General features: G+C 47.8%; 2 protein-coding genes and 1 pseudogene across 7 annotated transcripts in view; 2 read left to right on the top strand and 1 right to left on the bottom strand.

The window, feature by feature from the left end:
• LOC311173822 (large ribosomal subunit protein eL27-like) overlaps positions 1–24,775 on the top strand; it is a 754,061-nt pseudogene that overhangs the window by 99,414 nt on the left and 629,872 nt on the right. The gene's annotated exons all lie outside the window — the stretch shown is intronic.
• On the top strand, positions 4,921–7,633 carry SLC25A35 (solute carrier family 25 member 35; the record flags this gene model as incomplete). Of its 3 annotated transcripts, XM_084236654.1 has the most annotated exons (5): positions 4,921–5,295; positions 6,149–6,214; positions 6,658–6,810; positions 7,153–7,287; positions 7,460–7,633. In XM_084236654.1, the coding sequence occupies 5 exons, from the start codon at positions 4,921–4,923 to the stop codon at positions 7,631–7,633; spliced, it is 903 nt and encodes a 300-aa protein (XP_084092780.1). The 3 variants fall into 3 exon arrangements, with proteins under 3 accessions (XP_084092780.1, XP_084092781.1, XP_084092782.1); XM_084236655.1 differs by lacking the exon at positions 6,149–6,214; XM_084236656.1 differs by lacking the exon at positions 6,658–6,810.
• On the bottom strand, positions 8,183–9,438 carry RANGRF (RAN guanine nucleotide release factor; the record flags this gene model as incomplete). 3 transcript variants are annotated; one of them, XM_084236657.1, is made up of 5 exons in its annotated part: positions 9,279–9,438; positions 9,083–9,199; positions 8,704–8,860; positions 8,531–8,616; positions 8,183–8,306 (listed from the first exon to the last, which is right to left on the bottom strand). In XM_084236657.1, exons 1-5 carry the CDS (start codon positions 9,353–9,355, stop codon positions 8,183–8,185), a joined length of 561 nt encoding a protein of 186 aa, XP_084092783.1. In that variant the 5' UTR covers positions 9,356–9,438. The 3 variants fall into 3 exon arrangements, with proteins under 3 accessions (XP_084092783.1, XP_084092784.1, XP_084092785.1); XM_084236658.1 differs by having other exon boundaries at positions 8,531–8,607; XM_084236659.1 differs by having other exon boundaries at positions 8,725–8,860.

Raw genomic sequence — 24,775 nt, 5'->3', positions numbered from 1 at the left:
ATATGTGCTGTCAAGCCATAAAAGACATGAAGCAAATTGCTAAGTCAAAGAGGCCAGTCTGAAGAAGCGTTAAAGCATGGTGACTTGATATCATTAACCTGGTGACCTTAGTAACAACCTTAGTCCCTGATACAACTCTTGCTTCATGTTAGACCATGTACTGCCATGAGGCAGAATGGACTTAAGGGGTCCCCTGACTACAGACTCTTTACTCACTCCTTGGTTTGCAACTATACAATTCACCTTTTGGTATGTAGCCACGTCATATCTGATCATGTACAGCTGCCAATGCAAACCCACCTGGAACCTTATAGAAACTGAAAGTGTATATAAGCCCCTGACATTCTACAAAGGGGGCTCAGCCTTGGGATACGAATCCGCTGAGTCAACACCAGTGCATTAAACTTGCTTATTAGCCCTGGTGTCCACTTTACCTTTGTGCCATATAATTGCTACATACCTTATGATCCCAACTATATGACATTTTGGAAAAGACAAAAATATATAGATAGTGGGCCTCCCCGGTGGCGCAGTGGTTGAGCACTGGGTTGCGAAGCTGCCCGCGGCCTCTGCGGCGCCGGTTCGATCCCCGGCTGCTCCCCGGCCACCAGAGGAGGGTCCCACATGGCGCGCAGACCTCTCCTGCCGCCCACTGCTCCCCTCAGCAGTGTACTTCAGTCCTTCTGCCTGTTCTGCTCCCTGCTCTGGCTCTGGTGAATTCTCTCACCCTCCCGTGCTTCTGACTGTACCCAGTGCATGTATAAACAAACAAACTAACTAAATAAATAAATAAAGCATGCCTCTATAAAAAAAAATTATATAGATAGATAGATAGATAGTGGAAATATCAGTTTTTACCAGGGAGGCGAAGCACAGGGTTCTTTTTTTAAGGGTAGTGAGACTATTTTATATAATATTATATTGCATTTGTCAAAAACCCTTAGAACTTTATAGCACAGAGAGTGAGGCTTAATGTATGTAAGTTATAAAAATCCATTTAGGGGCCTCCCCGGTGGCGCAGCGGTTGAGCGCTGGGTTGCGAAGCTGCCCGCGGCCTCTGCTGCGCCGGTTCGATCCCCGGCTGCTCCCCGGCCGATCTGCTGCGCCGGTTCGATCCCCGGCTGCTCCCCGGCCGATCCCCGGCTGCTCCCCGGCCACCGGAGGAGGATCCCACATGGTGCGCAGACCTCTCCTGCCACCCGCTGCTATAAACAAAACAAACAAACAAATATAATAAATAAATAAATAAACATGCCTCTAAAAAAAAAAAAAAAAATCCATTTAGGAGGTTGAGGAATCCCAAGAAGGAATACAGAATGTTCCCAAATCCTATAACTTCAGTCCAACCTTGAGATAAATACCCCAATAGAGTGACATTCTATAAAATATCTGACCAGTACTCCTCAAAACTGTCAGTCATCAACACAAGAAAAGTCTGAGAAACTGTCAAGAGTTAAGAGGAGTCTAAGGAGATGACAATTGAATATAATGTGGTATCCTGGATGGGATCCCAGAATAGAACTTAAAGCAAAATGAAGATCTGAATAAAATTTGGGCTTTAGTTAATAATATATCAATATTGGCCCATTGATTGCAAAAATATATCATATTAATGGAAGATGTTAGTAAGGGAAACTGGATGTGGAGTATATGGGATTCATAGAATCTTTACAATTTTTCTGTAAATCTAAAACTTAAGTTTACTTTTTTTAAAGATTTATTTATTTATGCATACAAGAACTGGGGTATAGGTCAGAGGTGCAGGAGGGTAAGAGGATTCACCAGAGACAGAGTGGAGAAGAGAACAGGCAGACTGACTGAAATACACTGCTGAGGGGAGCAGCGGGACAGGACAGGAGAGGTCTGCTGTGCCATGTGTGTCAGCTCTCAGGCCAGGGATTGAACTCGGCTGATAACTTCACAGTGCTGCTGATAACTTCACAGTGGCTGCTGATAACTTCACAGTGCTGAGACTTAACCCCTTGAGCCACCAGGGAGACCCCTAAAACTTAAAGTTTATTTTTTTTTGGGCCATCTGAATATTAAAGATAAGAGTTAGCCAGAGGTACTATGTAGGGTAGGGTAAGGAAAAATGTCAGGCTTTTCTGCCCTCCCGCCATCAGGATAGATGATGGATCCTTGCGGTCCTGAATGCATGCCTGATGGCAGGCATCTGGAATAGGGTGTGGGCATAGGTAGATGGGATTCACCTGGGCTAAGACTGTGCTTTTTTTTTTAAGGGCGGAGTCACAGGGACGCCAGCAGAAGCCGAGAGAAGTAGAGCCGAAAGAGAAGCCGAGAGCAGAGAAGCCAAGAGAACGCCAGAGAGCCCAGATAGAGTGAGGATTTGCTGGGGTCTGGGAGAACTGTCAGCCTCCTGGCCCCCCAGGGCCCCTGCCTGCCATGTACCTGGTAATCTAAATTTAAAAAAAAAAAAAAAAAAACAAACCTGCAAAAGCCACTGAGGGCTCCAGAACGCTGACTCCTCCTTTATCCCGTCTGCTGAATCATAGAAAACCTGCACTGTGGTATTCCCGACCCTACATACTAAAACTTATAATCTACGGGGTTTGTTAAAACAGGTTATCAGGCCCCACCTCCAGAGTTTCTGGCACAGGACTAGGGGGACCTTTTATCTCTTACAAATACCAAGGTGCTGCAGTTGCTGCTCCAGGGACCACACTTTGAGAACCACTGGTGTAAACTCAAGGATGAAAACAATAATGAGCTCTGTCCCATCCAACCAGTGGAGGCATTTGGGGAGCATTCCTTAGAAAATTTTAGGAGACCCTTTCATAGCCCCTTTGAGAAGCTCCATTTTCTGCTCTACCTTACCTTCCTCCCCCTCTGCTTCATCCTAGGCTCAAAGACTTAGCAGAACACTGGTGAGCTACAGATGACTCAGACCCATCCCCCAGGATCTCCAGGTAGTGATGGGCGATGGAATTAGAGTAAACAAATGCTAATCAGAATGGGAAACGGAAGGTAAAGGTTTGAGAAGCAAAGCAGGATTGGAGTGCCTGAATGTGAACTTGGAAAAACGTCAAGGTTCAGGAAAGACCAGCCTCAAGTTGAAGAACCATTTGGAAATCGCTACAGAAAGGAGGCAAGGACCTTTCAAGTGGGAACAGGATACATAACAGCACAGCGCCTTTACAGCTCTTGACTTTTCAGGAAACCTGATCTTTGAACACACGGTACAAGTCTAACACTTTCACTGTTCACTCAGGTATGTGCCATATATACTTGTGTTCTCATTTTCCCAAGGAGACTGGGATGTTAAGTAACTAGCTTAAGGCCACCTAGCCGGTAAGCAGGAAGACCCAAACTGGGACTCTTATTATAAAAGTCTGGGAGCTGCCTCCAACGTAGTGAATCTTGTGTTAGGCGCGGGTGAGGACCCACAGTCAGGCAACCCGTTTTGTATCGGGGCTGCCCTATAACACTTGTACTTCGTCCTTCCACTCCAGGTGATGCCTCCTATGGCCCGGTCTTCTTTCTCCAAGCCTTCTCCCTTAACCCCTTCCCAGCTACTGTCCCCGTCTCTTCCATGACTAACCATTACGAGACTCATTAGCAAGGAAGGAGTCAGGACCTATCCCACTGTAACAGGGTGGTGTTTGGGCTGCCCCTCTCCCTGTCCTGTAACACCACCACTGGCTGGCCCGGTGTAACCCAAGCCCAGTCATATGGGGGCCATTAAAATCCCCACCTTGGCCTGTCCGTTCTTCTCTGGGCTGCTGTGAGGATCAAAAGAGCAGAGCGTGGGCCGGGATACGGCTACGCCCGCACCGTGCTCCAGGCCTCCCTCCCTCCGCGCCTGCAGCCAGCCACACCCGTCCCTGGAGCCGGCTTTCCTCCGCCTCAGGAGAGCCGTCTCGTCCAGCAGTTGTGTCCCGTCAGCCCCAAGGGACAGCCGAGGCTCCCGGGCTCCCCTGGCGTGCGAACCAAGCAGGGCGTGGACCTCGGGCTGACAACACGCCCCGCGCACCCCCGGAGAGACGGCGAGGGAGGGGCGCCCTCCGCCCGCCAGGGGAGCAGCCCCCAGCACCCCTCGGGGCACCTCTGCCTCCGCGCCTTTTCTCCGCGCCTGTCCGGGAACCAAGAGTCTAATCTCTTCTCCCCGCCAGTGATCCAGCCTCAACGCCCCGGGTCCCTTCCCAGAGAGCGGCGTCTGGGGCCCGCGCCCAGCGGCCGGGGCGGGGAGAGTTAATTCTAACCGCCCGTGAGCGGGTTCCTGGGCCCGGGTCGCCGAGAGCACCTCCCATTGGCCCGAGAGCCGGCTCGGCGCTGATTGGCTGAGGCTCTCGGCTACTCTGCTCTCGAAGGTTCCCCATTGGACGCCGCCCTCCAATGACCGGAGCGTGGCGGCCCCGCCTCCGCAGGCCGCCCGGGCCCTAGCCGCTGCGGGCTGCCGCAGCTGCCGGGGACATTCATCCCCGGGCTGAGTACCGACTTTCTTCCCAGATCCAGATCTCGTTGCTGTCCCGGGGACGCCACCGGATCTTCTCTCGGATCCTTTTCCTCCTGGTTTTCTTTTTCCTCCCCCCGCGCCCCCCATCCCTATCCCATCTCCCAACTCCGCATTTCCCTCCCCTACTCCCCGGCCGCCAAAGACATAGCATCCCGCCTGCTCTCCTCCTGGCTTCTGCCCTTCCTTGACCAGCTAGCCCCTGGTGGAACCTTCTCGCCAGACTTTCCTAAACTATTTCTTCCCTTTGCTAGCCCCTGACTCCAAGGTTCCAGTTAACCCTTGACCTCTTGACATTTGACCCTGACTTTCTTGACTCCAGACCTCTAACTTCTTACATCCTAGAACCTGGATTGCTGAAACTGAGATCTCCCCCGTGATTTGTGACTCTCTGAAACTCACTTTGACTTTCTTACCCCTGGGCCAGTTCCTGCTACTGCTACCCCACCATGGACTTCTTGATGAGCGGCCTGGCAGCCTGTGGCGCCTGTTTGTTCACCAACCCACTGGAGGTGGTGAAGACCAGGATGCAGTTGCAAGGAGAACTAAAGGCTCCTGGCACCTACCAGCGGCATTACCGAAACGTCTTCCATGCCTTCATCACCATTGGCAAAGTGGATGGCCTGGCTGCCCTGCAGAAGGGCTTAGCCCCTGCCCTTTTATACCAGTTCTTAATGAATGGCATCCGGCTGGGCACCTATGGGCTGGCTGAGGCTGGGGGCTACCTGCACACAGCCGAAGGCACCCTCAGCCCTCCCCGCAGCGCTGCAGCTGGGGCCCTGGCTGGGGTCATGGGAGCCTACTTGGGAAGCCCCATCTACATGGTGAGAAGAAGGGTCTTGCTTGGGGCCTTCAGAGCAGATCTTTGATCAGCGTGGGGGCTGGGTTTTATAATCTCATATTGAGGTTGAAAGTGGATTTGTATAGGGGAGGTTAGGGAATTTGAGTAACATACTTCTACATCAGAGTGTGGCCATCAAACGTCCTGGTCATTGCAGAATTATAATCTCATAGTCTACCTCTCTGATGTAGGTGGAAGGGTTGGTAGCCTGAGACCCAAAGAGGAGAAGTGACCAGCTCAAGGTCATATAGTTCTTTATTGCAAAGACTAGGCCCTATTTAGTGCTCCTTCTGGAAAGTCACTGAGAGGCATTGAGTTCCATAGAAAGAAAAAAGGTCTCACTCCCAAGCTGTGAAATTCAGGGACAGTGACCCTTCCAAATTCAGTTGGACACATGGGTTTCAGGGACTAGAGAGCAATTTTTGCAGATTCTGCAATCTGCCTCACAATCTGCCCAGATCTAATGGGAACTGGGTTTTGGTGGTGGCTAGAAATCTAGTTGAGAATGGGAACTCACATGAAAGTCTGGATACCCAGGTCTTGCCTAATGTGAACAATCTTAGGAAATGTTGCCTTTTTCCTACCTCTCCATCCCCCACACCTAACCCCAAGAGAAAGAGAATGGAGAGGGGGTGGGGTGTCTTGTAGTGCTAGGCGATCCATCCCCCTGAGGCTAGAGCCAAGGGATGCAGAGTCTCAACACCAATTTGTTAAGTGGGAACAACAATAATTATCAGATTAAAAGGATATTTGTTGCTTAACACCCTAGAGGAAGTGTTTCTAAAGTGGGAGGCTGACCAATGGACCACTGGCTGTGTTAACTCTCTTTTCCCCAGGTGAAGACACACCTACAGGCACAGGCAGCCTCCGAAATTGCTGTAGGACACCAGTATAAACATCAGGTGAGGGTTTTGCAACCCTGTTGGAGTCCCTGCCACTCCCTGAACCACCCCTATTCCCATCCCCCCACCCCACTTTCTGCCTGTACTGAACTCCACCCCAGCCATCACGTTGTCTAACTCATCAGTTCAGCCCCACTCTTATCACTGGAGTCCACCCAGACCCTTTTTCCCACGATGGTCTCGTTTCTCTAGTCTTCCACACCTGTTTCTCCTGCCCCATTCTCATGACCTACTAATGCACCCTGCCCCTATTCTGGATGTGGTGAGGAAGGGAACAGGTGTGGTAGGCAGCTGGGGCGCCACATCCTTGCTCCAAGCCCACCAGGAACTAGTTATTTAGACAGTGGGTGCCTCCTAATGACCCATCCTTGGTAGTGTTGGGAGGTTGCAGCCCCTGATGCTGGGATAACTGAACCCTGCACCCATGGTCTTCCCCCCATCAGGGCATGTTTCAAGCACTAAACGAGATTGGCCAGAAACATGGCCTGGTGGGGTTGTGGCGTGGGGCTCTAGGCGGCATGCCCCGAGTTGTCATCGGTTCCTCCACCCAGCTGTGCACCTTCTCATCCACCAAGGACCTCCTGACCCAGTGGGAGGTACTGCCTGGGGAAGGGGCGGGGTCATTCTGGGAGTGTGGGCAGGGGAGGGCAAACTGCAATGGGCCCCTAAAGGGGATATTCAATATGAGGGAGCAGCAGGAGTGCTCTGGGGTCACTGACTATATCCTTCCCACAGTTCTCTTTTCCCTTCCCCTTGAAAGTATACCAGAGCCCGTAAGGCATTCTGCACCTTCTCCTTCAGTGTTATCACACTGTGTGTAACTATTAGGTGGACACTCCCTGCATTACTAGCTCTACACTGTATCTCCAGCACAGGGATAGTCCTTTCCTAATGATTGAATGATAATGACTGACAAAGCTTTCTCCCCTTTCCTTTAGCTATTTCCTCCCCAGAGCTGGAAGGTGGCTCTGGCAGCTGCGATGGTGAGTGGCATTGCCGTGGTCCTAGCCATGACACCCTTTGATGTGGCCTGCACAAGACTCTACAATCAGCCCACAGATGCCCATGGCAAGGTAAAGGAGTGCTCTGGGATATGGGCAGGGAGGGAGAGTTGAAAGGGGTGGGGAAAGTAGATTGTGGTTGCAGGCAAGACAGCCTAAAATGCAGCCTGCAGAGGTGAGGCCTCTGGTGGGCTCTGACAAACTCCTTCCCTGTGCTCTCCTTCCCTCTGCAACCTACTCTCAGGGCCTCATGTACCGGGGGATACTGGACGCTCTGCTGCAGACGGCTCGGACAGAGGGGATTTTTGGCATGTACAAGGGTATAGGTGCCTCCTACTTCCGCCTTGGCCCCCACACCATCCTCTCCCTCTTCTTCTGGGATCAGCTGCGCATCCTCTACTACACATATACCAAATAATAGCCACTCTTCCACATGCCACCAAATCAGCACTCCTTGGACATTTCTGCCTCAATTTCTATGTCCTGGTGACTTCTGACCAGGTGACCTTTCATCCATTTGAGGGAGACAGCCAACTCTACTCCCCATCTGTTTTCTCAGGGCTGAATTACTACAAAGGATAGATTCCCTCCCTTCCTTGCTGTTGCTTTAAACCTTCCCTACCCACCTCTCTGATTATTTCACAACCCTCTCTCAGGGCTGAATCAGTCACTCCAAAGTGTATTTTTTCCTTTTCTCCACTGCCAGCCTTGGATCCCTTCTGATCCCAGGTATAACTTTAAACTCCCCCACCCCCCAAGACCAAAGGAAATTGGGGCGACCCTGGTGTCCTGTTAGAGTCAAAGCACAGAGATTATATTGGTTATAAAGCAAATTTATTTCTTCAGAGAAGATGTGTCTTATGTTTATGCATGGGGGAGGAATTAGGGGAATACATCCACCTCCTTGTCCCCCTTGCAGACTGGGGTCCCCATGTCTTCAGCAGCATCATGCAGTGTTTCAGCATCTTTACTGGGGACCAAAGATGTTGGGATCGTGAAGGGTCAGACTGGTCACCAGCTGTTCAAAGTCACCCAGGTTCCAGGGCATTGGTGACAGATTTTCAGGGCCAAGAGGTGACCTATTGTCAGGGCTTGGGGGTGGGGGAACAGATAGAGAGAGAATATCATCCAGGTCTCAGGTCTGGAAGTTCCCACTTCTTATTCCCTGGAAGACCTAGGTATCTGTGACCCCAAACCTCTGGCCCACTCCTGCTTCCTTGGAGAACCTCACCAGCCAGTCTCCCTGTTCTGCCCCTCCCAGTTGAGTGTCCTGGGGACCCCGTCACGAGCTATGTGACCTTTCTGTCCTCCTTACGGGGGCTGATTGAAGGTGAGCAGGAGATCAGTCTGGTACTGGGGCAGCCGCAGCAGGGCCTGGTGCAATGTCACGTTCTTTGCTACCTAAAGGAATCAGAGTCTGGATACTTATGTGGTCCCTTGGGCCACCCCTTTCACCCCTCCAGGACATCTCACTCCCCTAGCCCTCACCTGCTGGTTTTCTTTAGCTACCTGCTGCTTGCCAGAGAGAACCCAGGCTTCTTGACAGCAGTCTCTAAGGGCTAGCTTCTCCAAAAGGAGAGGCTGCACAGCCTCCACTTGCACAACCCTAGCCTCTTGCACCCCTCCAACATCTTCAAAGTGGTACCTGGAGTAGGGGAAGCAGAGTCAAGAAGGGCATCTCTCACTGCCCCACCCCCGCGCCCAGCATCTCTAAATTCTCAAGTTCGCACACTTCAGGCGACACGCTGTTGCCCTTGGAGTTCTCATTGCCCAGGTTAACCGTCCAGCCCCAGGCCCCGCCCCCACGCTCCCCCCTCCGCGCCTTTCCCTTTCTCCCATTAGCCACTCGCGGGCCCGCCTCCCTCACCGCGCTGCTGCTTCGCCTTGCACGTGGGCCTGCAGCTCCAGAAGTTCCACGATCAGGCTCTGGTCCGTCACGCGATGGCAGAAAACTTCTTGGTTGTCTGGGACTGGTCGGAGGTCGCTGGGGACAGGCGAAGCAGACCTTGGTTGGCCCCGACTACTTCCCGCAACCCGCCCGGCGGGCGCCCCAGTCTTCTCACCTGACGTCAATAGCCCCGGCAGGGAGCGTAGCAGAGAAGGCGCCCCCGAACAATGGATAGTCTCGCGTAGGCTCCATGGGCCTGAGACGGGGGTATGAACTTCAGAGAGGTTTAAAAGAACCCCGCATGGGACCACGTGACATTACTTCCCCGCGATTTGAAGCGGCCACCGCAGCCTCTGGCTTCAGCACCCCGACCCTTTAAGACTTGGCCCCACCCAGCGACTGCGTCGGCCAATCGGCGCCCGCGCCTGGGGGGCGGTGCCCAGGCTGCTGCTCCGGAAGCCGTGCTCCGGAGAGGGCTTGGGGGCGGGACTGCGGGGGTCGACCGGGAGTTCAGGCCTGGGTTTGGGATTTGTGAGTGACGGGTGGTCTCTCTCGGACGCCGGTCTCCTTTTAAAGGGGCCGCACCTTCCAAGAAGGTTGCCTGAGACCCTTTTTAGGGGAGTAGTTCCTCCAAGGGACTGATGTTTAGGTGAGGTCTTGAGTCAGGGGAGAATAGTTTTCAGGGTCTCCCCGTGTAGTCCACGAGGCTTCTGGTCAGTGAATGAGCTGCCAGGCCGACCGCTAATTCCAGATCAGATTCCGGGATCGGATGTGGGGGAATTAGGGGAACAATGGGGCCAGGTGTGGAGCCAGGTTAGGATTCAGCCCTCACACCTTTCTGAAAGTGAGACCCAACTCAGGGATTAAATATCTAATCCCCCTCAAATCTTCACCTTGGGAAGGCAGCGAGGGCATGGGGAGGAGAACCATTCCTCCTCCACACACACACCTGGACGAAAGCAGGGATTAAATCTTGTTTTTCTTTTATATATTTTTAGAGTGTTCTTCAAGTTTCAGTTAAAGTATATTCTCCCAGCTAATTTCTCTATTCATCTTTGATCCCCAGCACCTGGGAGAGTGTTTAACATGTAACAGAACCATTATGTATTGTTGAGTGATTAAATAAAACGAATAACGTGTAATCTGGAACCCTGGACACCACCCATGCCCACAGGAATCTAGATGTCACCTATTTCCCAGCCTAGAACTGAGCAAGAGGATTCTCATCCTGAGGCCATGCCATCCACAGTATTCCAAGTACTGACCATACTTTATTATTTTTTAAAGATTTTTAAAAGATTTTTTTAAAGATTATTTTTTTAAATAAAGATATTTATTTATGCATACAAGAACTGGGGTGTAGGCCAGAGGTGCGGAGTAGGGGGTGAAAGAATTCACCAGAGACAGAGTGGGGAGCAGAACACTGCTGAGGGGAGCAGCCTGCCAGGCAGGAGAGGTCTGCTGTGCCATGTGGGATCAAACTCGCTGCAGTGGCTGCGGATAGCTTCATAGTGCTGAGACTTAACCCCTTGCACCACCTGGGAGGCCTATGACCATATTTTAGGACCCTAATAATTTTTTGACACTGGGGCCAAGGAGCACATATTTTTTGGCCACTTAACTTTGCCAGCCCCTATGTGAAGGGCTAAAGATATAAAGTATACAAGGAATGGGGAATAATACTTTAAGTCTTAAAGGTTGACTTAGAGAATTCACCAGAGATTCCTAGGGGTATTGTCTCCAGGGGAATATCAGGAGCAAAGAATTGGAGATGAGAAGGCATATTTCTGGAAATGCAAATATATGAATTTGGCAAGGGGTGTGGTGGAGAATGGGTAGCAGGGAGCTATGAATGCTGAGATTGGAGAGGTAGTCATGTGCTTGGTTTTTATAGCGCATACAAAGGAACTTGCATTTCTGACTTCTGATGGCTAGAGTCAGACTTTCTATGAGTTTCATTTCCTCATCTTTAAAGTATAACAATTAAAGGAGCTATAGGTGTAGCTGAATTTGAATCTATTTCTGGACAATGAGAGTAGACTTAGACTAGGTTTTATCCATGAGCAAATCTAAGGAGGGGATCCCTTGTTCTCTCTGCTAGTTGCAATACCAACTCTTAACTGCTTTGTGAACAATCAAGCAGAGAGGGAGCCCACAAGGACATAGACAAGCCCTGGCACTGGGCACAAAAGGCAAGGGCCTGTTCTTACTAAGTAAGAGGAGGTCAGACTAGGTTAGGAAGACTGAGGAAGAAAGTCCCCCAATTTCCTTATTTTGTTTCTCTGGAATGTTGGAACTCATGCTCTGCTATGAACTTTGTGTAGCTCAGGACTCCTGGCACACCACAATTCTAGAGCTCTTAGGCACAGGTTAGGTGGTCTCTTCCAGGTAACCTCCATGAAGTAACAGGTATAGGGCTAGTCTTCTGGGAAAGTGTTGTGTCAGGCCCCCCTAGATTGGGCATATTCCCACTCTTGACACCACTTCTCCTCTTTTGCCCATACTCTTTCTTTGTGTCTGTCACAGCCATCCCAACCGTCAGTTCTTCCCCTGTGTGTTTAAATTCAAACTCCCAAGAGACAGGATCTAATAGGATCAATTAGTTGTCATTCAATTGGAGAGTATCTATTTGGCAAGCTCCCCAGTTCTCAGGCCACTAGCCAGATAGGATGTGATCCATTGTCCATCTGGCTGTGGCTAGCATGAATAACAACATCATGGCGCAAATCTCAGTAGATGGATATGGCCACACTCACTTTTCTCAAGAGGGCATGAAGCTATGACCAGCTCTCAGCTCACTGACTGACTGGTTGCAACTGATTGATTCAGTATCCCCGGGGTAGTCCCTTATCTTGTACCCTGTGTGTAACCAATGTCATTGTTTGCATAGGGGACAGGTCTCCCAGAGCCTACCCACTCAAACCCTGCCACCTTTGAGGGTACCAAGAGGTACTAGGGCTGGGCTCATACTGAGAAATGACTCAACAACCAAAGGCAAGTACCCCTTTGGAAAGAGTTAGGGCAATATATATTTCTATTAAGCAGGATTTTAAAAACTTTTTTTCCTGGGGCCTCCCCGATGGCACAGCGGTTGAGCGCTGGGTTGCGAAGCTGCCCACAGCCTCTGCAGCGCCGGTTCGATCCCCGGCTGCTCCCCGGCCACTGGAGGAGGGTCCCACATGGTGTGCAGACCTCTCCTGCCGCCCGCTGCTCCCCTCAGCAGTGCACTTCGGTCCTTCTGCCTGCTCTGCTCCCCACTCTGGCTCTGGTGAATTCTCTCACCCTCCCATGCTTCTGACTGTACCCAGTGCGTGCGTAAATAAATAAATAAATAAATAAATCTTTAAAAAACAAACAAACAAACAAACAAAAAAACTTTTTTTCCTACCATGCACCCCCTTGACAGTTTGGTGAAGCCTGTATACCCTTACTCAGAATAATGTTTTCAAAGTCATAAAATAAAATAGGACTACAAAGGAAATGAAAATATTTAACTATATCAAAGCCCATATTTTGATATAATAAAAATAAGCTTCTTTGTTTCATTATTAGACTGTATTAGACTCATCTAGCAGTCTATATTTGTTTTTTATTTAAATTTTATTTTTATATTCCCCATACAATTACAACCCCATTATTTTGACCCCAAGCCCTCCTTTCCCTGTCCCCCCTCTCCCCCATAGTGTGTCTCTGGTTCATAGTTGTTTGTCGATTTTGATATTTTCTTTTTTATAGTTATTCTTTTTCCTGGTCCCTTATTTAGGTTTTCTAGATTCCTGCTATGAGTGAGACCATCCGGTATTTTTCTTTTTCTTTCTGGCTTATTTCGCTGAGCATGATCCCTTCCAGCTCCATCCATGTTGCTGCAAATTGCATGTGTTTATCTTTTTTTGAATAGCAGTCTAATATTTGTAGTATCAAACTAGTGTGCACATAAATCCTGGTTCAAGAGATCTGCAACAACTCTAATGTGAGTGATACTATCTGTGATTGCTACTGTGAAAAGTTTTAGTTACGACTAATACCATTGTGGTTTATGATCTGTGGCCACAAAGGAATGCTAAATTTTGGTAAAGAGATCATTAAAAGTAAATGTAATTTTTTTCCATCCAAGTTGATTGACCATAGCTTAGGAAACCCAGCTCTGAAGTATTATATGCCCTATCTAGTCTTTAGGCTCAAGGTGAGGGTCCCAAACATGGTGTTTCTTCCTGAACCCCAAATTAGGGCAAATAGTTCACTTCCTGTACTGTCATAGGCATTAGTGCCCCTGATTTACCACTGAGCAAGGTGTATCGGAAAGATGCCCAGGGTCCTTTGGCAATCAACAGTTGCCAGTTATTTTTAAACAAAGACTTGATAACATGAATATAATGTATACAGAAGTGTGTCCTTGTTTGGGGTGATTCTATAGCTGCCATCCAGCACCCCATGGAACTTTCCAGCCCCATACCTTCCCATTTCCCTCTCATACTCTATAAACAAGACCATTTGAACTTCCCTCAATTCTTTGGTTGAGTTAATTTTTTCATGCCTCTGGGCTTTTACACATGCTCTGCCCTTTGCCTAGAATTTTGCCCCTCTTTCTGCTGGCTGGTTCATCAGATCTCCAGAAAACCTTTCTGGGTTAACTACTTCACTGGATACCTATGACCTCTGGCCTTCCTGTCCCCCTCAGGGACCTCACTGCAATGTAAAGCTCTAATCTCCTGGAGGGCAGGTACCATCATCTGTCTTTACCTTCCCACTGAGTTGCACAGGGCTTGGCCCATAAGTATTATTGCATGGATATTGCTTAAGAAACAGTTAAGACTAGACTGTTCTGTTCCCTGCTCTGCCTCTGGTGATTCCTCTCACCCCACCACCCCCCAACCCCTCACCTCTGGCCTGTGCCCCAGCTCTTGTATGCATGGATAGATAAATCTTTAAAAAGAAAAAAAGAAACTGTTAAGATCAGCTGTGAGATGTTGAATAATAAAGAGCTTGACTTGCTCTTGTCCCTGGCTCCTGAGAAGAAAACAAAATCCTTGGGACTTCCCAAGTGACAGGAGTTCTGTTTTCATGGTGTGCCCTGATAATTTATGTTAAGAAGAGAATCAGGATGGGGAAAAGCCACACTAAAAAGACCAACCTGTGATTAAAGGGTTGAAGATTTAAGCCACTTAATATCAACCCACTAAAGCCCCCATAAAACTTCTGGACACTGAAACTCAGGGGAACACATTAATGTGTCCAGTGGGGGAAAGAGCAGGGAAGCTCTGCTGCTGTGACCTTCCAGAACTTGCCTATACATAGCCCTACAATGAAGCAGTAGTCACAAGTACAGCACTTCTCCAAGTTGTTCTAGGGAATTATTGAACCAGTGAGATTAGCAGGAGCCCCTAAATATACAATCAGTTGGTCAGAAATGTAGATGGTCTAGGGATCCCTGAGATTTGTGGGTGAAATGAAGGTAGCCTTATGGAATCTGAGCCCTGAACTTGTAGAATCTGATGCTAATTCTGGGGAGCCAGCATCAGAGTTGTATTATACTATGTGAAATTGGTGTTAGACCAGCTAGGGATGAAACAGAATAAGAGGTCATTGCAATATCCCAAGTGTAAGGTGATGAGGGCCTGTACTAAGCTGATAGAGGTAGGAGAGGAAGACATGAAGCCAGATTAACAACAAGCAAGGGAAGCACTAATATGAGTGATTTATAAAGTATAGAGGAAGGATGAAAGGTATATTCAAAGAGGGAGGATTGGTCAAGAAGAATGGAGGGAACTGTCTGGTGGTACAAGGGGTTAAAACACAACCTATGAAGCTATTCGCAGCCACTGCAGCATGAGTTTGATCCCTGGCCAGGGAGATACCCACATGGCGCAGCAGACCTCTCCTGTCTTGCCTGTTGCTCCCCTCAGTAGTGTATTTCAGTAGATCCAACTGTTCTGTTCCCCACTCTATCTCTGGTGAATCCTCTCACCCCCACACACACCTCTGGCCTATACCCCAATTCTTTTTTTTTTAAAGATTTTTTATTTTATTTATACAAGAACTGGGGTACAGGCCAGATGCACGGGAGGATGAGAGGATTCACCAGAGACAGCGTGGGGAACAGAATAGGCAGACTGGCAAAATACACTGCTGAGGGGAGTAGTGTGTACCCCAATTCTTGTATGCATAAATCTTTTTTAAAAAAAGAATGGAGACACTAATGACAGAAATTGGGTGTCTGATGAAGGGTTTGGTTGTGCACAGGGCAAAGAGGTGAGAGGGTCTCTGTTCTCATACCTAATCACACTATTCTCTGTCCCCTACTCCTCAACGGTGGAATTCAGTACCTCTGATACTGCCATTCATCCCTTTTCAGTGTGGGATTACCCTTAACCAGTGGAGCAGGGATGACTATGTCATATGTGCTCTATAATATTTTTTCATAAGAACCCTGTTTCTGGAGCTGGTGAACAGCATACATTCCCAACCCCCTCAGAAGGAGTTACGTATTCCCCTGACTAGTTTCTGGCAACCCTCAGTTTTGACTTTCAACAGACACATGCCCTCCTCCATCTCACACCTGTTTCTCAGCACATATCCCAGAAATGGGAGGTAACGGATTTGGATTATTCAAATGGGAGAAGTTGTATGTGGTCATGGGCAACCCTTGGTGGCCTGTTCTGAATCTGAGGGTGGATAGGGGACTCCTACCACAACTCTTCAGAATCTAATGGATCCTTATGGGGAAGGGGAGACATATCACATATTCAAGGGTAAAGGGGTTCCTTTGGACTACAGCCCAGGCCAGGATCCCCGTTTCTTGAGCCCTGTGGGTATGGCCCCTGTTTCTTCCCTTAGAATCTCTTAGAAGGTGTCATTGGGAGTCCACAGGGCCTTAGCCTCCCAAGAACCATAAAATTCAGGTCTTTTCATCTGCTTTATTTAGCCAAGGCCATTTCCTTATAACCTTCCACAGGTGAGGTGTTGGGGAGTAGGGAGGACTGTCTATACTATGTTGACAATGGATCAAGGGGAGAGGCGTTTGCCTCTGGGTGAAGACAGAGAGCAAATCTAGGACTAGTGGTATAGGAGAACAGGCTGGCTCCCTAGTCCTTTCTGTTGCTCTGGATACCTTCCCAGGGAAGTCACTCAGCTGGTTAGAATATAAGGTTGGTGGTGCCATTCCTTCTTGGCTGCCTTTTTCTGCCAGTATCTTAAATATTGGGTTACCAGGCCCTACGTGCTCCTCCTAGAAAACCAGCACTTCCCAAATCTTCATCTTTATCCCCCATCTTTCCTGCTATTGGGTATCTCCATTTGTATATCCCACACATACCTCAAACTCAACACATCCTAAGCAAAGCATATCATCATCCTCCCAAACATGTAACATCTTCTGTACAGGCTGCCCGCCTGTGACTATGCAGGCCTCTCTTTTAGCAAAACTGTCCCTTTCGGAGGCAGTTCTTTCTGCCTACTTGTGTCTAGGCAAGTGTCCTTTATTCTCCACCCCCTTTTTTTTTTTTAAAGATTTATTTATTTATGCATACAAGAACTGGGGTACAGGCCAGAGGTGTGGGGGTGAGAGGATTCACCAGAGACAGAGTGGGGATCAGAACAGGCAGACATACTGAAATACACTGCTGAGGGAAGCAACAGGAAAGCCAGGAGAGGTCTGCTGCGCCATGTGGGCAGCTCCCTGGCTGGGGATTGAACTCGTGCTGCAGTGGCTGCTGACAGCTTCATAGGTTGCATCTAAACCCCTTGAGCCACCAGGAAGGTCCATTCTCTCCCCTTTTTAATAAACTTTCTACAACTAAGGTCAGGGCCCCTCCCTGATATATATTCCTGTCTTTCGAGTGCCTTCTTACACCACTGTTATTTTCATAGCTTCCTTCCCTTGCCATTGCGATCAGCTTTTCTCTCTGGTTAATAAGATGGCCCAAGTCTTTAATTCAAGGTCAAGACACTCTTGCTATGTCTGTCTTAACATTAAAACTTTGAAAGAGGACCTCCCTGGTGGCCTAGGGGATAAGTGTCAGTGCTACCACCATGAAGGCCCACCATGACAATTCCAGGCCAGGGAGCTGACCCACATGGTTCAGCAGACCTCTCCTATCATTCCCCGCTGCTGTGTATTTCAGTCAGTCTGCCTCTTCTGTTCCCCACTCTGTCTCTGGTGAATCCTCTTACCCTCCTCCCCACTGCCACACTTACGCCTGCACCCTAGTTCTTCTATGCAAAAATAAATAAATAAAATCTTTTAAAAAAAAAAAAAACCTTCAAAAGAACCAAAACAATTCTTCTCAGGAATCCTTTAGTGGCAAAATCTTATAACTCTGTCTTACAAATCATCTCATCAGATGCCACAGAGTCTACATGCTAGCCAGTCCTATTATAATCCCCAATTCAGAGAAGAGGGAATGACAGGGCAGATACTAAGTCAGGGAGTTCCTCCTAAAAGTGGGGACACCCACAAATATAGGACCACTTCCTCTGGGGAGTATGCCTGTGACTGCTGCCACTGTAATCTGTCCGTGACAGGTTCAACCTCTTTCAGACACTCATCCATGATGGAGTCTGCTCAGTCCATTCCAGCGGATTCTGTCTCAGAGGTTGTCTCTTGAAAAGTTAAAGGGCTAGGGCCTCCCCGGTGGCGCAGCGGTTGAGCGCTGGGTTGCGAAGCTGCCCGCGGCCTCTGCGGCGCCGGTTCGATCCCCAGCTGCTCCCCGGCCACCAGGGGAGGGTCCCACATGGCGCGCAGACCTCTCCTGCCGCCTGCTGCTCCCCTCAGCAGTGTACTTTGGTCCTTCTGCCTGCTCTGCTCCCCGCTCTGGCTCTGGTGAATTCTCTCGCCCTCCCGTGCTTCTGACTGTACCCAGTGCATGTATAAACAAAAACAAACAAACAAATAAATGAATAAAGAAATAAAAACATGCCTCTATTAAAAAAAAATAAATTCCTAAAAAAGTTAAAGGGCTAGTTCTCCCCATTCGGAAAAAAAAAAAAAAAAGATCTTGATTCATTATTATTGTAATTCAGCCTGACTTCCTAACAAATTAACCCAAGAGCCATGGCCACCCTCAGCTGTAACAGCATTCTCTAACTAAATCTCCTTTGCTGTGGCTGAGGCAAAAGCTAAAAAAATGCTCGAAAATAAAGTGGGGACCACACCCCGGCTGACACGTGAGGGGCTCCCATTGGTCTCAGCAAGCAGCTGCCTGGACATTTGTTCCAGTGCTGAGAGCATTGTTATGTTTCTACTACCACCCAGCTGTGGAGGACTGGGCTTCTCCTTCTATCCATCTTGATATACTGTTCTGGTACATTCCACAGGTAGGAAATACTATTTTTACTGCATCTTCCTAGTCTTAAAAGTCTGTTTAATATAAAAACTATTAAATTACTTTGGTTTTATTAGTGGCTATGTAGAATGCTTATTGGTTGGCTTAAAAAAAAAAAGGAAACTTCTGACTTGTTGGGTTTATAAGAAAATTTTAGCTTCTGTCTCTTGGAGAAACTTGCTGCATACCGCTGAAAGAGGAGCTCTAGTGAAACTTTTCCCAGAGTTAACCCAAGGACCCTACTCTCTGAACCCAAAATTTCCAAAACAGACCTCACTATCATGGTTGATAAAATTATTACCTACCCAGTCATCCAAATAAGGTGTGAGGGGGCCTCCCTGGTGGCTCAAGGGGTTAAGACATAACCTATGAAGCTATCTGCAGCCATTGCAGCACGAGTTCAATCCCCAGCCAGGGAGCTACCCACATGGCGCAGCAGACCTCTCCTGTCTCACCCGGTGCTCCCTCAGCAGTGTGTTTCAGTCTATCCACTTGTTCTGTTCCCCACTCTGTCTCTGGTGAATCCTCTCCCCCCACACACACTTCTGGCCTGTACCCTAGTTCTTGTATGTATAAATAAATAAATCTTAAAAAAAAAAAAGACAATAAATAAGGCCTGAGCTTTATCACTGGCTCCCCTTGCATCCAGTTCCTGGTGACTCTGCCTTCTGGTGTCTCTTGAATTCTTTATTATTTCTCTTCATTTCCATTATCAACATTATTTCTCCTGCCTGGAAATTGCAAAGCCTTCTTATTGGCCTGCCCAAAGCCCTCCTTTTTTCCCTCCAGAAAAGGAAATAGAGGCACAGAGAGGTTAATGTCATTGGGGACACAGAGAGGTTAATGTTGTTGGGGAGAACCAGGTGTAGGCCGAAGAGCAGGGGTGAAAGAATTAATTCACCAGGGATTAAAGTGGAGAACAGAGCAGGCAGATTTATTGAAATACACTGCTAAGAGAAGCAGCAGACAAGACCAGAGAGGTCTGCTGCCCTGAAACTACTTACTTCTCCCCTCTTCTCTTCAGTGAGAGTGATCTTCAGAAATGTAGAAATGCTTGTTGGCATCTCTCTACTATATAAACCCTTTCAAGTGATTTCCCTTTGCTCTTAGAATAAAGTCCAATTCCTTAACATGTCCCAGTAGGTCTCTAACTATGCCTGTCCAGTTCCCCATTGTACTTAATGATCCAGACTCACCTTTTTTTCACTTCTTTATTCTAACTCCATGTTGCTTGCCTCTGAGGCTTTGCAAATCCTGTCCTGCTTTCCTAGGATGATCTCGCTCCCCTTTCCTATATCAAGCTGCTTCTCATTGCCATTGATCTTTTCCTGATCCCAAGTCTGGCACACACCCTCTGCTATAAGCTCCTACTGTATCCTCTGCTCCCTTAAAAAGACACTGTACTTCATAGAAATCACTTGTTTTGTCTCCCTCCATGTGAGTCTATGCAATTTTTTCACCTCAGTCTGTGATAGAATTGGTGGGTCTCTGTTTCACACCCTTTGTCCTATTCTGTAGCCACAGACCACTCCTCTGGCCTGACCAGGCAAAATGAAGCTGCAGAAATCCACCCCTCTGTGGAAAATGGCCCTCAGTCATAGGCACTCCTAGTGGGCTGCTCACCCAGGAAGATCTTTCCTGAAGTCCAAGAAGGGACTCCTAAACCCGGCCCCTGTGAAGCAGAGCACAAGTTTCCACCATCTGGCTGTTTGCTGCCCCAAATGAGAGGCTAAAGATTTGACTTTTGCTACGGGGTTTTGAATACAGCAAGTGCTAGAGAAATACCATTTGCGGGCCCCTGGGACTATGGAGGCCAAGCTGCTGTAGGAGACACCTGCCACAGGCTCACAGCTCTCATGTGTACTTCCTTTCTTTTCAGCCAAGTCCCTTCTCTGTGCCCTAGTTTGGGCAGGATCTATCAGGTGCAGTTTGGAGGAACACCTAGGGGTAGGCTGGACTGTTGGAGAGGTGGGAAACTCCCTGGAATAATTGGCCTTCTCCAGGTGGTCCCATCTGGACCTTCTTGCAAACATTTCTCCCTCTTTGCTCAGCCCTGCCAGGTAGTGCTCCTCCTAGCACACCGCATGCTGACAGGAGGCTAATGCACATGCATTCAGTGCTGGGTCTTCCTGCAGTGGCTGACTGACAGGTAGGTGTTAAATTAAGAAAGAAGTAAGACTTACTGGTTCTCCCTGTTTCTCCACCCCCACCCCAACATACAGTATCCATTTGATGCAGTGACAAGAACCTATAACATTGTTTTTGTTTTTTTATAAAGATTTATTTATTTATGCGTACAAGAACTGGGGTACAGGCCAGAGGTGGGGGGGGAGGAGGGGTGAGAAGATTCCCCAGAGAAAGAGAGGGGAGCAGAACAGGCAGACTGACTGAAATACACTGCTGAGGGGAGCAGCAGGGAGACAGGAGAGGTCTGCTGTGCCATGTGGGTCAGCTCCCTGGCTGGGGATTGAACTCATACTGCAGTGGCTGCAGATAGCTTCATAGCGCTGAGTCTTAACACCTTGTGCCACCAGGGAGACCCCAAACCTATTACTTTGAATGACTGAGAAGCTAAGAGGGGTAAATGCTTGAAAGGATCTGCAAAGCCAAGCCACCACCAAACTTAATTAAGCTTACTCTTCTTATAAAGAAAAAGTGATTCAACCTTTATAATTCTAACATTCATTTTATTTCATTTGCTTAACATATTTATTGGGCATCTAGCAGGTGACAGACACTATGCTAGGTAGTAGAATACAGTGGAGAGCAAAAATGAAGTTCCTACTCTTGTGGAGTTTACTCTCCCAAAGACAGGTCTTTGATTAAAGAAACATAGTTCAATATAAGAAAAATAAGTAAAAACAGCAACTTGGCTAAAAAGTATGGTGTATGAAGGAGGAGGAAGAAAAGATGGATTGGGAAAAGTAGTGGAGCTGGAGGTCCTCATGACTTTGGAAAGGTTATAGTCAGAGGTAGGATACTTGACTAAGTAAGATTGCAGCTGGGGCAGATCTGGGCGATGACAAAAGGTAAGGTAGTTGGCGGAGGTGGGATGGTTGGTGTAGAACATGGATCCAGGATAACAGAAGGGACTGAAGTAGAAAGCTAGACTATGAACCAGGGACCAATGTCCTTAAAGAATGAAGGGAAGTTAAAAAGGGTTAAATAGAAGTTTGGCTACAAGTGACAGGAAATATCTAAAATTCATAGAACTTAGTTAAGACAGAAGTTTCCTGCACTTAAGACATCCCATGACAGCCTGGCCAGGCTCCTATGTACTCCTCAGTGTCCTGTCTTATTATTCTGCTTTGCAAGGTATCAATTCACAAAGCCACCTCATGGTCCAATATGTGCTGGTTTCCCAGCCATCACATCTTCATTCAGATAGCAGGTAGCAAGAATGGATGATACTGGAGGGTTCTGTTAAGTGGAATAAAACTCTCACTAAGAGACAAAGTTAATCAAAATGAGGATTTGCACCCAGGAATGACTGAAAAAACAAGTAAAAGGGGGCAATAGTTCTGTGAGAACTATTCCAACATTCATAAATTTGATTTAGTTTATATAGACAGGAACAATGAGTCACTGACATAAAAAAAAAAAGGTAATCTTGAAAGAGGGTTCTGAGTCTTAAGTTATTTTGACCTAAAGATATGTTGAAACTATCTATGTAGAGGAAGGGAAATGCTGGAGTTTAATCTTTTCCTTTCTGAAGAATGTACTTTAGAGAGGCCCCCAGGGATCTGAGATTCGTCTCCATTTTCTGGGAAATTTCTTTAATCAAGAAGCTGACCTGGGCTTCTCTGGTGGTACAAGGGGTTAAGACGCAACCTATGAGGCTATCCGCAGCCACTGAAGCACAAGTTCAATCCCCAGCCAGGGAGATACCCATAGGGCACAGCAGACCTCTCCTGACTCTCCCGCTGCTCCCCTCAGCAGTGTATTTCAGTGTATATCTGCCTGTTCTGTTCCCCACTCTGTCTCTTGTGAATCCTCTCACCACCCCCCACACATACCTCTGGCCTATACCCCAGTTCTTGTATGCATAAATAAATCTTAAAAAAAAATGCTGATCTTGGGGCCTCCCTGATGGCATAAGGGACTGAGTCTCAGCACTATGAAGCAATCAGCAGCCACTGCAGCATGAGTTCAATCCCTGGCCAGGGAGCTAACCCACATGGTGCAGCAGACCTCTCCTGTCTTGCCCGCTGCTCTCCTCAGCAGTGTATTTCAGTCAATTTGCCTGTTTTTTCCCCCACTATCTCTGGTGAATCCTCTCAACCTCCGCACCTCTGGCCTACACCCCAGCTATTGTATGCATAAATAATAAAATAAATCTTTAAAAAAAGAAAAGATGTTAACCTTTTTGAAGAACCAATGAGATGGCAGGTGTGAAGCTGAAGTGTACCTTCAAGTTCAACTGCCAGTGTGGACCTCAACCAGCTTCTGGACATGTCCACCAAGCAGCTGATGCAGAAGCAGTGTCTGGGAGTAGCAGGGACCAAACCCTAGTCTACAAGAGAGGGGTAGTTCATGGAGAAGCCCCAGGTAGGAGCTCTCCCAGGTGGGAGAGACACAACTGTAACTGTGGGACATGATCATCCTACGTGCAAAGGTGGGGAGCATGGGGGCACCTATAGCTGCAAGACCTTTAACCAGATGAACATAAAGTCTGAGGTGATGGGCTGCTACCTGGTGAGTTCTTCATCACCAACAATCCCAGGAAACACAGGTTAGGCTTTGCACACAGCAGAGTGGGATGTTGTCCTATTACACCTGCTTCCTTCCTCTCAAATAGCCTGCTGGGCCAGTAAATTACAAATTGCTCTAAAAAAATGTTGAATTCTTCTTATGATGGTGTCTAGAAGCATTCAGAATTTCAGCATTTGACAAACCCTCATAGGTTATTCTACAATACAGCCTCCAACAAAACTAGGCAGTTTCAAATCCTTGGTAATAGAACTGTTTACCTCTATACCAAGGATGGGAAAGCACCAAAATCCACATATGGCTTGTTCCCAAGCTAATGTGATGGGCTCCTGCCAAGACCTGAATTTCCTTATGAGGTGGTCTAAAACAGAACGTGTCAGCAGGACCTAGGATGGCTCCATGTGTTCTAAGCGTGTCTGTCACAGGAACCCATGTGCTTTCTTTATTGAGGAGCACAAAGTCATTGTGTAAGGGTTAATGATACAGATAGCAAGCTTTCTAAACTTATTTAGAAAGCTAAATAGTTTGAGTAATAGAAAAAATCAAAAGAAAAAAATGTTGACTAGGGGGCAAACTGACTTCAGCTGTACAACAAAACAGTCATGAGGAAGTGACTTTTTTTTTAAAAAAAGATTTATTTATTTATGCATACAAGAACTGGGGTATAGGCCAGAGGTGTGGGGGGTGAGAGAACTCACAAGAGACAGAGTGGGGAACAGAACAGGCAGACTGACCTAAACACACTGCTGAGGGGAGCAGCAGGCAAGACAGGAGAGGTCTGCCTCGCCATGTGGGTTTCTCCCTGGCCACCCCAGGGATCGAACTCATGCTGTAGAGGCTGTGGATTGCTTCAGAGTGCGGTGTTTAACCCCCTGAGCCACCAGGGAGGCCCAGGAAGTGTCTTCTATACACACTCCTGTGACTGAAAGAACAATGGTCCAGCTGTAAGAACTCTTCTGCTGCTTCCAGGAAATGTGATCACAGGATGGTGAGGAGCAGATGAAGCATGAGAACACAGCTTCCTGGCTCTGCCTTTACAAGCTGGGTGACCCTAGGCCATTTATTTAACCTTAATTCTTTCTTATAAAAAAACAAAACTATCAAGTACATTGCTGAATTCTCTTGAATTAATTTATAGACACATATAAACTGCCTGGCATGTGCTTGGCTTGCATTAGGTGCCACTTACAACTATTACTATAAATTCTACTAGACCATAACCCCCTGGGCAGTGACAGTGGTTGACACTATAGCTAATCACCAAACATTACTGGAATGAATGAGTGAAGCCTTAGTTGAGGGTGTTGAACCACTTCTATCAGGAAGGGAGCTGCTAAATTAGGAGGGAAAAAAAGTCAGAACTATTGAGTTTAGAAGCCAGCACCAAGACAGCCAAAAACTCCATGAAGAACAATTGCTTAGCATAGGCTATATTTTAAAAAGAGTCCAGGAAACTTCTGTTTTCCAGAAGAGAATGCCGAAGTCCTAACCCCTGAACTCCAATGATCAGGAAGGAAGGCTTCATTGAAAACATTCCTCCAAGCCCAGATGTGTGACGCAGGCACGACATGGTTGAGTGAAGTGGAGCAATGGGAGCCCCTCCCCACACAGCCTAACTCACCCCTGCAGGCTCTTTTCTCAG

Source organism: Talpa europaea (genome assembly GCF_964194135.1).
Source record: "Talpa europaea genome assembly, chromosome: 7".
Lineage (NCBI taxonomy): Eukaryota > Metazoa > Chordata > Mammalia > Eulipotyphla > Talpidae > Talpa > Talpa europaea.
This window is presented reverse-complemented; position numbering and strand designations above follow the sequence as displayed.